At 45.5% G+C, this 17,060-nt stretch overlaps 2 protein-coding genes across 6 annotated transcripts; both read left to right on the top strand.

Annotated features, from left to right (window-relative positions):
• The first annotated feature begins 1,710 nt into the window (after positions 1-1,710).
• On the top strand, positions 1,711-4,355 carry LOC120694237 (putative B3 domain-containing protein Os04g0347400). Of its 5 annotated transcripts, none has more exons than XM_039977397.1 (7): positions 1,711-1,858; positions 1,960-2,239; positions 2,610-2,692; positions 2,782-3,085; positions 3,182-3,370; positions 3,741-3,972; positions 4,058-4,306. In XM_039977397.1, the coding sequence occupies exons 1-4, from the start codon at positions 1,769-1,771 to the stop codon at positions 2,830-2,832; spliced, it is 504 nt and encodes a 167-aa protein (XP_039833331.1). In that variant the 5' UTR covers positions 1,711-1,768; the 3' UTR covers positions 2,833-3,085; positions 3,182-3,370; positions 3,741-3,972; positions 4,058-4,306. The 5 variants fall into 5 exon arrangements, with proteins under 5 accessions (XP_039833331.1, XP_039833329.1, XP_039833328.1 ...); XM_039977395.1 differs by having other exon boundaries at positions 3,165-3,370; XM_039977394.1 differs by lacking the exons at positions 1,711-1,858; positions 1,960-2,239; positions 2,610-2,692 and having other exon boundaries at positions 2,832-3,070; positions 3,165-3,370; positions 4,055-4,355.
• A 4,421-nt stretch (positions 4,356-8,776) lies between these two features.
• Positions 8,777-16,749, top strand: LOC120694235 (putative B3 domain-containing protein Os04g0347400). The gene is made up of 7 exons (XM_039977390.1): positions 8,777-8,888; positions 8,991-9,276; positions 9,756-9,838; positions 9,930-10,215; positions 10,589-10,809; positions 11,197-11,511; positions 16,444-16,749. Exons 1-7 carry the CDS (start codon positions 8,823-8,825, stop codon positions 16,747-16,749), a joined length of 1,563 nt encoding a protein of 520 aa, XP_039833324.1. The 5' UTR covers positions 8,777-8,822.
• The last annotated feature ends 311 nt before the right edge of the window (positions 16,750-17,060 follow it).

The following is a 17,060-nucleotide window of genomic DNA, read 5'->3' as shown; positions in this document are numbered from 1 at the left end:
CGCGTCCAGAGATTCTGCAATTAGTTTTGTAATCAGAACTTATTTAATATTTCTAAATAACAAGATTTTTTTATATGATAGGAACAAAATTTAGCCCTTCGGAATTATTACTGGTACACCGTTGAGAGCTGCTGCGGCCTGCGTGACTGTAGTGATGCGTGGACTGCGTAACTGTTTGTCCATGCATCAGAATAAATATGTGTCTATGTACTTGTCCATTCTCGTGCACATATCTGCGTTACTAATTTGAAGTTCAATTTTGTGCTGCTATTTTTTTTTATTGATAGGTGTATGTTGCAATGTGGCATAAAATTACTGTCTCCAGTGCAGCAAATGATATATATCATGGGTGTGCGGCAATGCATTAGCAGGAAAAGGAAAGCACTAAAATTTGCCTCCTCACGTTTAGAGGGGTAGAAATGTCTTTTTCCCGGTCACCGCTTCGTGCCCAATAAAAATGGCATACCAAGGAGGCAACCACTATAATTTAACACATACTTATGATGACATAAATAAAGGAAGAGTATACTTTATGATGGCACAAGAATTTTTCTAATACAAATATACTCGTTATAACTGTGACAAGATAAGTATGGGGTAATATATATATTAGTTTACCCGCAAAAAAATATATATATTAGTTGACATAAATATCATTGGTCCAATAAAACTATGTTACTATATGACACAACAGATATCGTCTCATTAATTTTCAAATTCCCAATATGGCAATATGTTAGTAATTAAAACGAAAAGTTTGCCCAAACCTATTAAATGAAAAGTAACACCCACATCACGAAGAGGGGTTTTCAAACGATTCCTTCGAATCTAACTCCTTTCACATGTCTTCACGTGCCCAATGAGCCTATATATTAACCAATTTTGTTATTTGCATTATATCTATTGTGATTGAGGCTACCCAATAATGTGGCAAAGAGTTCGAGTTCCCATGGAACTTGATGTATCCAAGGTCAAGAATAACCTAATTTTTCTCAAAAGGATAAGTCACCGGGAAAATGAGGGTCCCCAAATAATTTTCCACTCATGCCGGTTGAAGGGAATGGAGAGTGTCAAACACCAATGCACGAGATACAAGCGGGGGATGATAGATTTTTTTTCCTCAAATTTAGACGCAACAAAATAATTCTACCACGTGTATGAGTTCTATCATAATTAGTCCTATGCTATGGAACAAACGAGATGAACCAAGAGTTCGTACGACAGATACATCATCAGATGGGCAACGAGTATAGCAGGAACCATAAAACACAAAAAATTTGCGGCTAGAAATTTATATGCAGGTGTTTTTTTTTAAAAAAAAAGAACTTCTCATTTCAGTGAGTTTTTATTATTTTCTTTTTATCACAGTTTTTGTTATTTTCTTTTTTATCACAAATTTTGTTATTTTCTATCAGTACAATTTAGCTCACAAGACGACAGATTGACAATGAATGCTGACCAATTTCATCAGAACTCCCTCCATCTCAAAAAGAATGTAACTCTCACTTTTTGAGAAAGCAAATAATTTCAAATATAACCAAATTTGGAGATATAAATATTAGTATAAATTTAATTACGTTTGAAATTGTTTGGCTTCTGTGAAAGTTGTTTCTTTTTTTTTGGACAGGGAGAGTAGTACAGGAAGAATGAACGCTGACCAAACACTCCGTGCAATTTGACCAATTTATTGACGGCATTAAAGTTCATCGGCAGAAACCCCCCACTTTCTCCACCCCTCCGCTCTCCACGTCCCCTTCCCCGCCCAGCCATGGCGTCGGCCGCCAGCAACCATTGTGGTGGTGCGGCCGCCGCCAAGCAGCTCAGGGTGCTGCTGCCTTTCTTCTGCGACGACAGGCTGGTGAGTAAGCGCGACGCCGCCGCCGTTCCGCCGCCCCGCGCGCTTGGCTAGGGCGGGCGCCGGCCGGCCGTGAAATGGCTAACCTTTTCCACGCCTTGCAGCGCATCCCCGACGAGCTCGCCAAGGAGATCGGCGCCGGGGAGGCCCTCGTCGTCGGCCCGTGCGGCGTCAAGGCCAGGGACGTCTGGCCCGTCGGGCTCGGGCGGGACGGAGGCGGCGCGTTCCTGGGGCGCGGGTGGCCCGAGTTCGCCGCCGCGCACGGCGTCGGCGCCGACTGGCACCTCGCTCTCCGCCACCGTGGCCGTGGCGTGCTCACCGTCAAGGCGTTCGACGACAGCTGCTGTATCCGGGGCCTCGGCGTTCAACAACCTGCAGCCGCAGGTAAAGATCGATCTTCTTTTCCCCCCACATTTGAAATCAGGGACCTTTTCTTCTCATGGTCTCAAAGAAATTATCCCATTCTATTCCCATGTAAATGTAGGATCATCCTTTCCTAGTATTTATCTTGGTAATATTCGAGATTCTCAGAAAGATAATTGCAATATTAGAGTCCCTTAAAATGTGCAGAGATTCTCGATCTTGTAAATAGTTGGGATAAAAAAAGCTTGCAGTATATGTTAGTATCAAGCTAAGGGAACTTGAGATATTGGTTGGCTTCTTGCTCCCTACGAGCTACGGCACTACAGTAAATTTAATTGAGAATTCCTTTTTTCAATTCAAACTGATTATTTGCAAGTCCTATTTTGTTCAGTTCAAGCAAGCACGAGGTGTGAAGATATTGACTGTAAACCGCAGTTCGTCTGTATGCTGTCACCAGACTCCATGGAAAAGATGGTTTGCAGACCGCTCTTGCTAAATTTTTCCCTCCCTTTGTGTTCTCTTAGAGGAATGCCTAATTTTAGTCCCTTTTTGTGTTCTTGCAGCTCATACCCGCTAAGTTTGTACAATACTACATCACCAAAGGGGAACTGTAGAACCCTATGGCTGTTGTGTTAGGCCCTATTGGAAAAGTTAATAGCTTTAAGATCGAGATGGATCAGTCAGATGTGTTCTTTGCCGGTGGCTGGCCACAATTTCTGGCATTCCATGGCATCACTGAATCAAATGCTCTGATGTTAAGGTATGAGGGCAACATGGTGTTTACAGTCAAAGTGTTTGAGCCCGATGGATGCCAGAGGAAGTCCAAGCACAAGGACAACATAATGCAACAAAGTGAGCAAGAGATAAGTAAGATTATGAATTTTATCTTTTTATAATGTTTGTTAAATACTAGCTCTTTGGCCTTATCAAGTACCAACATCACCAGATCTTGAAATGCAACAGGAAGCACTATCCGTACCCATTTGGAAGTGTAAGAAGGAGAATGATTTGCCTTGTAGCGAAGTACATAAACTAAAAGGCTTCCTGCCTTCTCTGAATGAGGCATCATTACAGAGGAATTCTTTCTACGAGATTGGGCAGCCGTCATGGATAAAGAAGCAGATCAACACTGAGACACTTGAGAATCATCTTGTGAGTACAACCATTTCCGATTGAACCGAAAAGGTTCTACGATCTGGAATATGAGTCTATTTTTCGACAGCTTTTGTTTCCTAATGGACAAATAGAGACCAACATGTTCATTTAATTATTTGATGCTCTAACAATTGATAATATATGTGCATGCTAACAGGAACAAACGAAACATTATATTATAGTACTGTATATGTATATGGTTTAATATCTGCCTTGTATAATATCTGTTACGTATACGCATTTGGTGGTGTAACGAACCCAACAAAATGGAGTTTAGATCTAGCAGTGAGCATTTGTCAACTATGGTAATATGGTATTTAGTTAACCATCAACCGCATACTAAAACCAATATGATTGCAAATTGCAGGCTTTGCCAATAGCTTTCTGTGATGCGATCGGACTTCATAAGCCTTCCATGATCACGTTCAAGACCACAATGACTGGGTCTTGGCGGGTGCGTGGTATCCCATGCAACAAACAGAACTACCTTCTTGTGCATGGTTGGAGGAGGTTCTCTGAGGAGAACAATGTCAAGGAAGGTGACATCTGCACCTTCAATGTAATGAAAACTACAATGTGGCATGTTGTCATCACGCGCTGTAAGGAAAAGATAAATTAAATCTGCCACTGATTCGATTTCAGTTCAGTACTGAACCACATGTCTCTTGTGTCATATATTAGCAGATATTACGAAGCTACCGGAAACACCTTTTGCTTCCAGTACGAAGTGTAAGAGCATCGATGACAGGCCAATTAGTCAAGGACAAGAGATGTCAAAAGGCTCCAAGGCATCATCACAGAAAAGAATCCCTTATGAGATTGGGCCTCCAGCTTGGATAAAGAAGAAGATATTAAACACGAATAACTGTTATTTTGTGAGTACAGTTATTTTTACCTTGATCAACTTGGGAATAGGTAAAGATCATTTGAGTTTTCCGCAAGTGTTTTTTTTAAGTAAAATACACTAGGGGTCCTTAAACTAGTTGACCTGTTATGTTTAGGTCCATGAACTTCGAAAATGCATTTTTAGGTCCACGATCTATTCAAGTGTGTCACTTGAGGTCCAAAACGCCTCTGACCAGCGTTGACCGCCTACGTGGACCGCCACGTCCGATCCAACGTGGCCGATGGTCGCTGTGTGTGCCTCACCGGCGACGCAAGAGCCGGCCACCACCGCCATGGCCCTGCACGGATCCGGCCGTCGCCGCAATGGCCCTGCACGGATCCGGCCGTCGCCGCAATGGCCCTGCACGGATCCGGCCATCGCCGCCGTGGCCACCGCGCACAGCAGCTTGCTGCCATGGCCCTACGCACAGCAGCTCGCAGCCGCTGCTCGGCGCGACGCCACGGCCGCGCACGAGGGAGAGGGAAAAGGGGGAGGAAGCTGCCGCCCGACGAGGACTCCGCGCCACCCGAGCCTATAGTCACGGCCACCACCTGGGGTCCGCGCGGTGCTGCCAGAGCTCTGAGAGCCGCTCGGGTCTGCGCCGAGCCGCGTGCTGCCCACGCCGGGGCTGGAGCTCGCCCACCACCCAAACGATGCGGGCGGCGCGGGCCCGCGGCGCACGCGGCGGAGGGAGTAGGGGATGGCGGCGTGGCCTCGCGGCACGCGTGGTCGGAGGAGGGCGTGCCGGAGAAGGGAGGAGGACGGAGGCCGGTGCAGCTCGTTGTCGCCGCCGCGGAGCTTGAGGGGCGCGGAGCCAAGGAGAGCTCGGCCGGGGCCCCTGCTCCTCCGATATGTCGCCGTCGGGGAGGGAGAAGGCGGGGGGAGGGAGGGGCCGATGCTATCGGGGGTGGGGCCCTGCTCATCGCGCCGTCCACCCGCCGCCGCCGCGCCGCCCGCCCACCCCGTCGCGCGCGGATCCGGCCGGCCAGCAGAGCACGCGGGGCGGCCAACGGCAACGTTGGATCGGACGTGGCGGTCCACGTAGGTAGTCAACACTGGTCAGAGGCGTTTTGGACCTCAAGTGACACACTTGAATAGATCGTGGACCTAAAAATACATTTTCGAAGTTCATGGACCTAAACAGAACAGGTCAACTAGTTTAAGGACCCCCAGTGCATTTTACTCTTTTTTTTATATAGAGTTTTAGGGACTAAGCCCCAGTATCATACGCATTGAAAATGCACATAAAAGAATTTATAGCCCTGACAAGGTTTAACACCACTAGCAGTTTAGACTTGCTTCACACCTCCCTGCCAACAAGGAACAGAACTATTCCCAGACCGACAAAAACTACAGGTACTGATACATGCTAATAGCAACCAGAACTCAGCAGAAAGAGAACAACACAACCACTGAACCAACTTGTGCTATAGGAGCACCTGCTCCTCTTCCAACAGCAGCACCTGCTTCTGGGCAGAAGCATCTCGGTGTCTGATAAGTTTTCCTTGCCATTTCTCCTCCAACTTTGTTTGGAAGCTGAAAATATATCAGTCCAAGCTGTCAGGCTTCCAAACAGCAGGAAAATACACATGCATAGCTCCTATAAAATTGCCTATCTTATAGAAGGATTGCGAAGAATAGACCCAGAAACCTGAATAGTTGCAAGAATATGAACTGAAAATTAGCTAATATATGGCACCAACTTCTTTGGGCGAGCATATTTTTCTAATTGCAGAAACATAAACCATTGGTTTCAAGTGATGCTTTAACTGCTGATGTACGTATGCATTCTATCACAAGAAGAACAGATCAATTTGTTGAAGTAAATATTTCAGCATAGTATGTGCTCTTGCTTAAAATTGTTGATGTATATGCACTTCAATAATATCTCAACAAATCCACATGAACAGGAATTCAGCTCTTGCAGTCAGTATTCAGTATTCACTCGATGCATGGATAGATCTTTGAGATCACATATAGCTATCTGGTTCTGACCATTTTTATTTTTGCAGACTTTACCACCGACTTTCTGCAATGCGATTGGTTTGTCGGAAGCATGCACAATCACCCTCAAGACCTCACTGAGCAGCACCAGATCTTGGCAGGTTCATGTTCTCCCATACAAGCATGCGAGCAACCTCGGGTCGGGCTGGAAGAGATTCTGCTGGGATAATGATATCAAGGAAGGAGACACCTGCACATTCAACATCGTTGAAACCACGTTGTGGCATGTTGTCATTGTGCATAGATAATCTTTGACCTGGCTGTACATTAGTTCATCTTGGCTTCTGTTAAATACAATAGCTATTGCCTTCTCATTATGAAAATGTACAAGTTCCTCAGCAAGTCGGCTATATTGTCGAGTGAACCGAACACTTAAGGTCTTGCTTGGAAACTAGTGGAATGATGTGGAATGGGAGGGATTGTTGAGAAAATTAGTTCATTTTAGACTCAATCCCCTTCATTCCCCTCCAATCGTCCTCTTCTATCCAAACAAGCCCAAATGGAAATTCTGTCTGGTGATGTCATTCCCTAGGTGCTTTTACTTGTTTCAATATTATCTTCTTAATTGCATGATGTTAGCGTGCATTAATATTTGAATTAGATGAGATGGTGATGGCCAGATGAATGGGAAAATTTGGTGGAAACCCACTTCTTCATCGAATAATCGAGAGTTGTGAAAGTACCTTTATATTATGGGTGTGTATCTTGTTCTTGCTAGTTGCTTGGTTTTTTTTTTTTGCATCATCACCTATTTTGGCCATCCGATGGCAAAGATCCAAATGCCTCATTGGGCTTTGGCGAGGCCTGGAGCGTTTTCCATGTCACCTCTATCATCTCCGTTCACCAGCAGTGTCGTCATCTTCTTCCAGCGTCAATATGGTAGCCTCCGCTTATATAAAAAAATTATGGTGAAGTTGTGGGTGGGTTGGGGGGGGCTGCAAACATCCCCGCTGCCTGACACCGCCCACACTGAGGCTGAGGGTACCCACTGCCTGCCTCCAGGAACACCTTCGTTGCCATGACGTCTCTCTCACCTCCACCGCTGGCCGTTGCCATGACGTCTCTCTCACCTCCACCGCTGGCCGGCGATCTACCCCGATGCTCCCTCTAGGTCCGCATGCCATATGGGTATTCCCCAACTCCAAATCTTCATTCCATTCAATTTGTAGCTAGTGCAAGTTTAGAGACAACTGATAGATAACCAAAATCAGTCACCCGAAACAGGAATAGAACTCTAAAAGTGTATATATATATTCAAATCCTTAAAATTTTGTACATGTAGAGAAGTTGGTGATATGCAACTATATAAGTTTTCAAGACTGGCCTGACTCAAGATCATATATGAGTTATGGACTTTAAAAGTAACAGAGAGAAAGACAAAAATACAAAATGGATCTCATCCTGGTTTACATATCTAGCCTTGCAAGTTCTTTCTTTTTAGAGCAGAGCCTTGCAAGATCTCAATATGCTTGGAAGTCATCGAATTTCAATTAGCTCCATAGGTTCTTTTGGCCACTCTTGAGTAAGCAGTACGACGTGGGTGGTTCTGGTAGATATTTCATTGAATCGAGGCAAATTTGTTAAATGCTATTCCTTTTGTTTCAAAAAATAAGTCATTTTGATTTTTTTAAATACATAGTAGAAATTATTTATCTAGACATAATGTATGTCTAAATGTAAAGTAAAGATTATGAAACTAGAAAAGCAATTCCTTTCACGGGTCCCTTCATGTAGATGCGGTAGAAACAATAAAGTTCATATTCATTCATAACTAAAACTTTGGGCTACTCTCTTAGATTTACAATATAAGTGTGAAGTGACGCATATACTCTTAGTTTGGTATAAAAAAAACTTATTAAAAGCTTCTTGGTCCTTGATTACCGGCCATCATTGTCAAATAAAGCTCTGGACGGAGCTTCTACCTAGTGATTCAAGCTTACATGGTTCTCCTTCGCAAGAAGCAGGATGCGTCCACCATTGGTGATTACCGGCCGATCAGCTTGATACATAGCTTCACCAAGTTGCTTACCAAAGGTTCTCTATCGGTATAATTCTTTCGCAAATCCTACAGTTTATGGGCTCGAGAAAAATACCAAAACTTTCAGACGCCACCACATACATGTGATGTGATTCTCTTCTTTCTATAAAGGACATTATCTAAAACATTATATCCCAAACCTAATGAAACCAAATAAGAGAATAGAAAAAAAATTACATAAACCAAACCTACATCACCTTCATACCATCATATGCTTTTCCAATACATGTTGGCCGCATGATATGATCGGGAAGAAATCTTAAGTATATATGCCACTTAAGTCAAATGAAGCGTAAGAATGATCAAAACTGAAAAGATATATGAGAAAAAAGTGCAAATTTTCTTATGAGAGACTTTTTTTCTACTTCGAGAGACTTTTGTCACACGTGAAAGAGCGTTCACACGTGACACGTCACACCTTTTGTCAGCGTTTACCAGAGTCAAGATGGAGGGGAAATGCAGTAGACATGACCAAACCAAGCTGTCGCTTTCCCCCCTCACTGTGGCCGCCGGAGTCCCCAATGCCGCCGTCGGCCGCCGCGGCCAGGCACCCAAGGGTGCTGCTGCCCTTCACCTCCGACACCCTGGTGCGTGCCCAGCGCTCGTCCGATCCGCCGGCGCGCGCGGCTCCGGCCCGGCCGTGGTACTGGCTCATCTTGTTTTCTTGCACCTGCATGCTTTATTCGCAGCGCATCCCCGACGAGCTCGCCGCGGAGGTCGGCAGCGATGAGGCCCTCGTCGTCGGCCCCACCGGCGGAAAGGCCAAGCCTTGGCGCGTCGAGGTCGGGTGGGACGGCGATGGCGCGTTCCTGGGCCGTGGGTGGCCAGGGTTCGCGGCCGCGTGCGGCGTCGCCCCGAGGTGGCTCCTCGTCCTCCGCCACCGCGGCCACGGCGTGCTCTCGGTCAAGGGATTCGACGCCGACAGCTGCCTCCTCAGGGAGCACGGCGCGCGGCCGCCACCACCATCAGCAGCAGGTAAAGAGAAGATGGATTCCCCATGCCATACTCTCAAGTTGTTAATGTCGAAGTAGTAGTATCAGTCAAATTCCCCATAATGTCATGAATATTATAACGAGTTCTGATAAAATGTTTTGAGTACCCGTCTGTGTTCCCCACGTTTTCTTCCCTTGTAACTTGTAAATGCAAACCCTCTTCGTCCTTCCTGCTGTAGGATTGTTTTCTACTGGGAAAAAAAATGAGAGGTCAGTAGTGTTAGTAGTCTTCTTGGACACTGAAAAGCTGGTTTCCAGCATCGAACTCGTTGTAATGTGGTTCATGATTATTGAAAGGCAGAAAAAGATCTTCTAAGCAAATGAGGGTCAAGAAGCTTTTTACCAGACGTGGAGTATACTGGATGTTGGCTAACTTCTAAAGTAGTTCCCTGCTAGGCTGCTACCAATTCATGATTACTCGTATTCAGTCCAAAGTGATTGTTTGTAACTCATTTTGTTCAGTTGAAGCAACCACGGGCAGCCAGGACACTGCCCGTAAGCTGCAGTTCCTCAGAGTGCTTCCAAAAGATTTCATGGAAAAGATGGTTTGCAGACTGTTGCTACTAATTTGTTTTTCTCACGTTGTTTTCTATTACCGGAATGGCCTGACTTTCCTCTTTTTGTGTGTTCTTGCAGCTAATACCTGCTAAAATTGTGCAATACATCCCCAAAGAGCATTTGGACTACCGTAAGGCCATTGTTTCTGGCCCCCTTGGCAAAGTTTCTCCCATCGAGCTCGAGATGAATCAGTCAGGAGTGTTCTTCAGAGGTGGCTGGTCACAGTTTCTAGTGCTTCCTGGCATCACTGAAGATAGTTCTTTGCTGTTGAGGTATGAGGGCAACATGGTGTTTACAGTCAAGGTCTTTGAGGCAGACGGACACCAGAGAGAGTCTAAACATAAGGACATTGGAACGCAACAAGGTGAGCAAAAGATGAATAAGTTTTTCATATTTTGAATTGGGAGTGTCTATACAACACTTGAGTGTTTTGGAGGATTTCAACACTTGACATTGGAACCATCCAACTTTTTAAGATCTATTTCTTAGACTAGTTCTAACTTCGTGCTAGAAAATAAATCAAGTGTTATGGAGGATCTTTCACTATAACTTAGTTACACCATCATAATAAAAAGTGGCTGTAACTGCTTTGTAACTGTAATTTTGATATAAACTATCCCTGCTGGCAAGCCCTCTAAAGCACTCATGTGAGATTTAGCTTTTCTCTTTGAATCCGTTAGCAATGAATTATATCATGTGCGGAATACTGAAGTGCATGTCTCTTTTGTCTTATCAAGTATCAACATTACCAGATATTCGAGAGCGGCAGGAAGAATCATCTGTTTCCATTCAGAAGCGTTGCAACAGTAATTGGCTTAACAGCGGTGGACAAAAGATGCAAAAAGGTCCCATTACTCGTCTAAAGAAGGCACCATTATGGAGGAAATCTGTCTTCAAGATTGGGCCGCCATCATGGATAAAGAAGGAGATAAATGCCAACTCACTTAAAAGGGAACTTGTAAGCACAACCATTTCCCTATTGAATAAGATAAATTATTAAATTGTATTTCCATGTTGAGTTACTAGGGAGTGGCATATGAGACTTGATTCAACAGATTTGATTTACATATGTAGAAACAAAGACCAACATGTTCTTTTGATCATTTGATGCTTTAACTACAGCTAATATATATGCATGCTAACAGGAAGGGACAAATCAATATTATTAATTTTTTATCAGCAGTCGTATTTGTCATTTATATCAGTATATGCCCTCGAAGGACCTTTTATTAAACCCAGATAAACAGTGTTCAGATCTAGCAGTCTGCAGTCAGTATTCATCCACTGTAATATAATGTATATCCTCGCCTGCTTACTAAAACCAACATGATTGCAATTATTGCAGGCTTTGTCAGCAGCTTTCTGTGGTGCAATTGGGCTGCCGGAACATTGCACGATCACGCTCAAGACCTCAATGAGCAGTACCGAATCCTGGCAGGTGCTTGCTCTCCCATCGAAGAAGGGGAGCTACCAGCTTAGGAATGGTTGGATGAGGTTCTGCAAGGAGAACAGCCTCAAGATAGGAGACATCTGCACCTTCAATGTCATCGAGATGTGCTACTCGGATAATCGTAGTAATTCTAGAACTAATACCTGCAACAAACCCCGACTTCCGGGAGGGGCGCATTTATTAGATAAAAGGCTGACGCGGGCTCTGCTTGTGGCGGAACCACCCAAAACTACTGGGCCCGGGTGCACTGATCTTCGTTGCTAAGCAACTCTGACCCAATTTGGCACTCACCGTTAGTTCCTCGAGTGAAGCCTCGATAAAAGCCACGCTATTCCAGGATCAGCAGACAACACTCACACGAAGGTGAGCCCAGAGATTACAACACAAACCATTTCATACAACTCAGAGTGATTGCAGCGGAAAGAAAATTTATTACAAACCATGTTCAGACTAGCGAAGTACTACGGAGTTCCAACTCCTCAATTATTCAAGTCTCAAAGTTCAGCGGAAGCATTAAAAGATAACTAACGAAATAACGTGACGCATCGGTAAAGCCCGTACGAATGCGTCACTCAGCGGGAGGGTGATTAGCACCAGCTGAAGGGCCATCCCACTCAACAGACCAACCCGGAGGCAGAGTGCAAGGCCAAGTAAGACTCGCAAACAGATCTTCAAAGTTAGTACCTGAAAAACAGTGCCACAAGCAAGGCTGAGTATACTAATACTCAGCAAGACTGACCCGTCTCCGGATATAACATAGTCCGATAACTAGACATGCAAGGCTTTTTGGTTGGTGGGGTTTGTTTGCCAAAAATGCCGTTAAGTGTTGATCCTTATTTTCAGATTTTATCTAGCCATCTTCTAGTTGGATTAACCATTCTAATTTGCAACTAACTCTACACAAACATGGTAGAGCAATCATTTAATCAACCAGCAGTATTATCATCATCATGTTCCACTTGTTACTCTGTGTGACCGAAAACATTAAGCAATCTCATGCCGTGAGAGGCGGACGATTCTGAATCGAATTTCATACAAAATATTAGCATGCAAAATCATCAATTTTAGTGAATTGCAATGTACATAATAATGAACACAATATTGGCAAGAAATAATCACTAGCGGCAGTAGCGACCCGTTGATCCACAGTAGCTCCAAAGCTAGTGAAAGCAAAAAAAGTCGGCGCAATTCATCGGGAACTGGTGTGTTAACTATATTAACCTTTCCTTGCCTGCAACAAAAACCTGGTCCCTCACTTGGAAACCTTATAGCACCACAATACTCGCATATCGGAACCTTCCTCAATACAAGATGGTGAGCCGGCAAATCTTTGTACACTCGATCGTAACAATCATTGTCCAACACTACCACATCTGGATCCCGAGTAGTCTCGAAATAAACGTCTGCATCAATACGTTAATCATGTACTTAGATTTCATTGAAGCACAGTAGAACACTAAATTATCGAGATAATAATGATTCCAAACCATTATTATGGTAGACTCTTGCTTCATCATCTACGAGAAAGTCGCAATAAAAAACACTATCATCTGGCGCTCTGCAATCTAGATCTTCCTCTGTAAAAACCATTTTATTATTTAGATATATTGTTTCTACGTCTGAATCAAGTAAATGTGTTCTCATTCATAAAAATAATTACTGGATCATACCTTCTTGTGCGGCTAACATCTCATCATCTGGTTCCCAAATACCAGAGTCAAATTCTGATTTTCCACTATTTAGATCTGCCCTCAAAGCATGAACCAATCAAAAGGCTGTTACATGTAAATGTAAATATAATTTGTTAGGACCATGATGTACCTAGTCTAAGATTGTTTCTCTGACGGCTTCCTTCATCGGGTTTGACTATTCCTGTAATAATTTATAGTTACAATATATAATTAATTGAAATAAAAAATGCTACATTAATTGAAACCTTATTATGTACCTTCACCTTTCCTACAATTCCATGCTTCCCTGTCTCTTGTATTCCGTTGAAGCCTTTTCTCATTTGACATCGCAGCATATCTAATTCTCTCTCTGTCTTTTTTTTTTGTTTTCTTGCAGTACCGGGAGACATAGTGGGAACAGTACCTGTCAAAAAAATGAAGATGGCATGTGGAAGAATGGACTAAAAATCAATCAATTGTACCTGTTTCCACAGTGTTTGTGACGGCCATATCAAGATTGCTCATTGCGCTAAATGTTTGTGTATATGCTTCGTTGCGACGAAGCCAATCAGGTGAGTCATTTACAACAGAAGCTAGTAGGACATCTACACATCAGGTGCACACAGTGGGTTGCATCATTAACAAACGGGGTTCAAATATTCAATTCAAAGATAAATCAGCTGACAAACCAGTTTTATTTCTAGCCGCGGTCACGTGTGTTTGATATTTCGAAACACATCCAGACTCATCGAAAACTGTAGATCCATCTACATGGAAAAGAGCAAGAGGTGAGGTGTCTGACAGTACTATTATAATGCCATAAGATCGCACGTACCTGCAGATCCAGCAATGTGGAACACAGGCGACTTCTGTGTCTCCGCGAAATGTGGAATTCCATAATCATCACGTAACAATGCTGAGCTGGGTGTATCCGTAAATGCTGTAATGCAAAAAATAACAGGTTAATTACCTATATTTTGGAATGGAGGGATACATATAGATTTCATTAATTACCTAGAGACATACTATTGCCCAAACCCGGGCCACGATGATTAGTGTCGGCGTGTGTTTGCTGACTTGAACCTAAACCAACAGTCCCTCCCACTCGAAACACAGCAGAAGGTGGGGTGCTCTCCAATACTATCAACAAAATTAACACCATTAATCATCAAATCAAGATCAGCAATTTTTATAAACCGAACTTACCTGTTGTTCCACTATTTTGGAACACTGCAAACACCGGTGTGTTCGTCAGACATGGACTCCCATCTAGACGTAACAATATATTTTAAAAAACAAAATACTATCAACAAAATTAACACCATTAGTCATCAAATCAAGATCAGGAATATCTATAAACCGGACTTACCTGTTGTTCCATTATTTTGGAACACTGCAGACACGGTGTGTTCGTCAGACATGCACTTCCATCTAGACGTAACAATAAATTTCAAAAAACAATATCTGCAACATAAACTTCATAATTTATTTAGCAACGTGAAACGAACCTGCTGCTTGCTTCTCTGCCTTTCGTCGATGATAGTTTTCTCTTCTCTTCGCATTTAGCTCTGCCTTCTTATCTGGCAGCATATTTGCATAACGATTTCTAGCTTTTCGACGCCTTACGTTTATCAAATCTTCGTCTAACGCACACGCGTGAATTAGTTTATACAGTTGCCGTAATTGAATCAAATAATGTCGCGTGACTCACCATCTTCAAGGTCTTTTCTTCTTTTTTTAGACCCAGGATCCTGATTATGCGTGTTTGTTATGTCCCCAAGCGGAAGACGCCTGTTGTCGTTGTTGCGGCGTGCCATCAGTGTAGACAGCGGTCGACCGAGGTGAGCGCCCGGTCGGTCGGCGTCCGTCTCTTGGGGAAGCAAGTACAGTGAACACTTATCGGCGACTGCAGCGTTATATTGCAAAAAGACAAATCGTGAGGGTAGGGTTTAGGATGAGCAACATGTTACGTCAGTGTGGCATGACTTACAAGCCGCGGAAGTCGTCAACGATGGCCGCTTTGTGTTGGGTACGTCGGAGAAGCATCAGCGCATGTCCTGATCATGCAGCTACAACCCAGCGCGCCTGGAGGGGCGGTCGCTAACGATGGGATCGCCGGCGACGCAGAGAGGCAAGAACCACCGTGCCGCGGGCTAGGGGGCCTTGGCGTCGCGGGCTAGGTCACGCGCCAAGGCGGAATCCGATTTTTAAACGAACGAGGCAAGGGTCTGATATATATTTTCTATGTTAGCGTCAAAACTAATTAAGCACGAAGCAAATAAATAGAACTAACAACTGATCAAGCAGCATGTCAAATTAAACAACAATATCTAATAGAAAAACCCTAGATGAGAGAGGCATCATCATGACAGAGTCCTAGCAGTATGATGAAACCAAATCATTTGACTATATCGAGAGGAAGGGTACGTACTACGTAGTAGGAATCGAGCGAGAGGTCATCCCGTACGTACCTTGGTATCGGAGATGAACCCGAGAGCGTCTCTTTGCTCTGGATCTTTTTCTATCGGTTGTCTGCAGCCTCTATGTGCAATTCTGGGGACAAGGACGCGATGGTGGCGGCGAGGGCGATCGCGTGATCTAGGGCGACGGTTCGGCGATGTACCAGCGGCAGAAGCAGGAACGGCGTCGTGCGTCCCGGCCGCACCCGGCTTCTGGCACACCGCGGCCTGGACGTTGGAGGCCGCCACCGCCGCCTGGGCTCCGCGTACTCTCGATCACCGCCGCCGCAGCCTCGACCCAGCAACCGGGCAAAAACGGGATACTCGCGATGACACCGCGCCTTGCCGCGGGGAAAACGAGCGCTGCGTACTCTCGATCACCGCCGCCGCGGCCTCGACACAGCAACCGGGCAAAAAAGGGAACCTCGCGATGACACCGCGCCTTGCCACTGGGGAAAACGGGCAACTCGTGATGATTACGGCGTGAGAGTCCACGATGATCACGACCAATGACAGAACGGGTACAAAGGCAGGTATGTGGAGGCGGGGTGAAAAAAAAAACTGGAGTCATCGGGAGGGGGCGCGCGGTTTGCACGGGGCGCGCAACGTCAATCCGTCTGCCTCCGCTTTTGGTCGATCAATTTTGCTTCTAGGTGGGCCCAAAAGTGTTGGGTTGTGAGGTGGGTATGGGGGCTAGTCTTGATGAGAAATGTTTCAATTTCCATGGATCCTTATAGTATAGATAACGGACGGCGCTCATCAGATTATCACTTAATGACATCTAAAACTATACCAGTGGAGAGAAGTTTGAGTTGCAATTTTACCACATTTGCTTATGTGGCACGCCACGCCAGCTCAACACGGTGGCGTCCTGTCAGCAGGCTCACGTGAAATATCCTCTCTGCCCCTAATTTGCTCTTTTTTCCCCTCTCCGACAGCCGGGTACCGCAACTCATCTCACTTCCATGTGAGCCCCACATGTAAGTTCCGTCTCGTACCTCCGGCGCCCAAAGGCTGAAGCCCAGGCAGGCGAGCTTCGCCAGGCACCCGCCCCCGCTGCCTCGGTCATCATCGGCGGCGCGGGCCTCGCGGGGCTCGCCGCCGCGCAGCAGCTGCTCCGCTTCGGCCTCCGGGTGCTCGTCCTCGAAGGCCGCGTGCGCTCCGGGTGCTGCGCCTACACAACCCGCCTAGGTGGGGACAAGGCCGCCGTCGAGCTCGGCGACAGCATTATCACCGAAATCCATGCAAACCCGCTCGGCGTGCTCTCGCAGCAGCTTAGCATCCCACTGCACAAGGTGCTGGACCGCTGCCCGCTCTAATACCCGGACGGCCGCACGGCGGGGGCAGGCGCGCCTGGCGGAGCTCGCCGGTCCGGGCTTCAGGTGGCCCTTGGACCTCGGTCTTCAGGTGCCGGAGGTAGGAGATAGAACTTACATGTGGGGCCCACATGGAAGTGAGATGAGCTGCGGGACCCAGCTGTCGAGAGGGGGAGAGAGGGGCAAATCAGGGGCAGGAAAGACATTTCATCTGAGCCAGCTGACAGGGCGCCACTGTGTTGGGCTGGCGTGGCGTGCCACATCAGCAAATGTGGTAAAATGTAACTCAAACTTCTCTCCACTGGTATAGTTGT

This window comes from Panicum virgatum, unplaced genomic scaffold (assembly GCF_016808335.1).
Source record: "Panicum virgatum strain AP13 unplaced genomic scaffold, P.virgatum_v5 scaffold_4331, whole genome shotgun sequence".
Lineage (NCBI taxonomy): Eukaryota > Viridiplantae > Streptophyta > Magnoliopsida > Poales > Poaceae > Panicum > Panicum virgatum.
Note: the sequence above shows the minus strand (reverse complement) of the source record. Positions and strands in the feature narration are given on the sequence as shown.

Coding starts and splice junctions, on each gene's coding strand:
- LOC120694237 (XM_039977392.1), top strand. CDS start 2,839: ATGGCTGTTGTGTTAGGCCCTATTGGAAAAGTTAATAGCTTTAAGATC. Junction 3,371..3,740: donor AGACACTTGAGAATCATCTT/GTGAGTACAACC, acceptor TGCAAATTGCAG/GCTTTGCCAATAGCTTTCTG. Junction 3,973..4,054: donor GCATGTTGTCATCACGCGCT/GTAAGGAAAAGA, acceptor GTCATATATTAG/CAGATATTACGAAGCTACCG.
- LOC120694235 (XM_039977390.1), top strand. CDS start 8,823: ATGCCGCCGTCGGCCGCCGCGGCCAGGCACCCAAGGGTGCTGCTGCCC. Junction 9,277..9,755: donor GCCACCACCATCAGCAGCAG/GTAAAGAGAAGA, acceptor CATTTTGTTCAG/TTGAAGCAACCACGGGCAGC. Junction 10,810..11,196: donor ACTCACTTAAAAGGGAACTT/GTAAGCACAACC, acceptor CAATTATTGCAG/GCTTTGTCAGCAGCTTTCTG.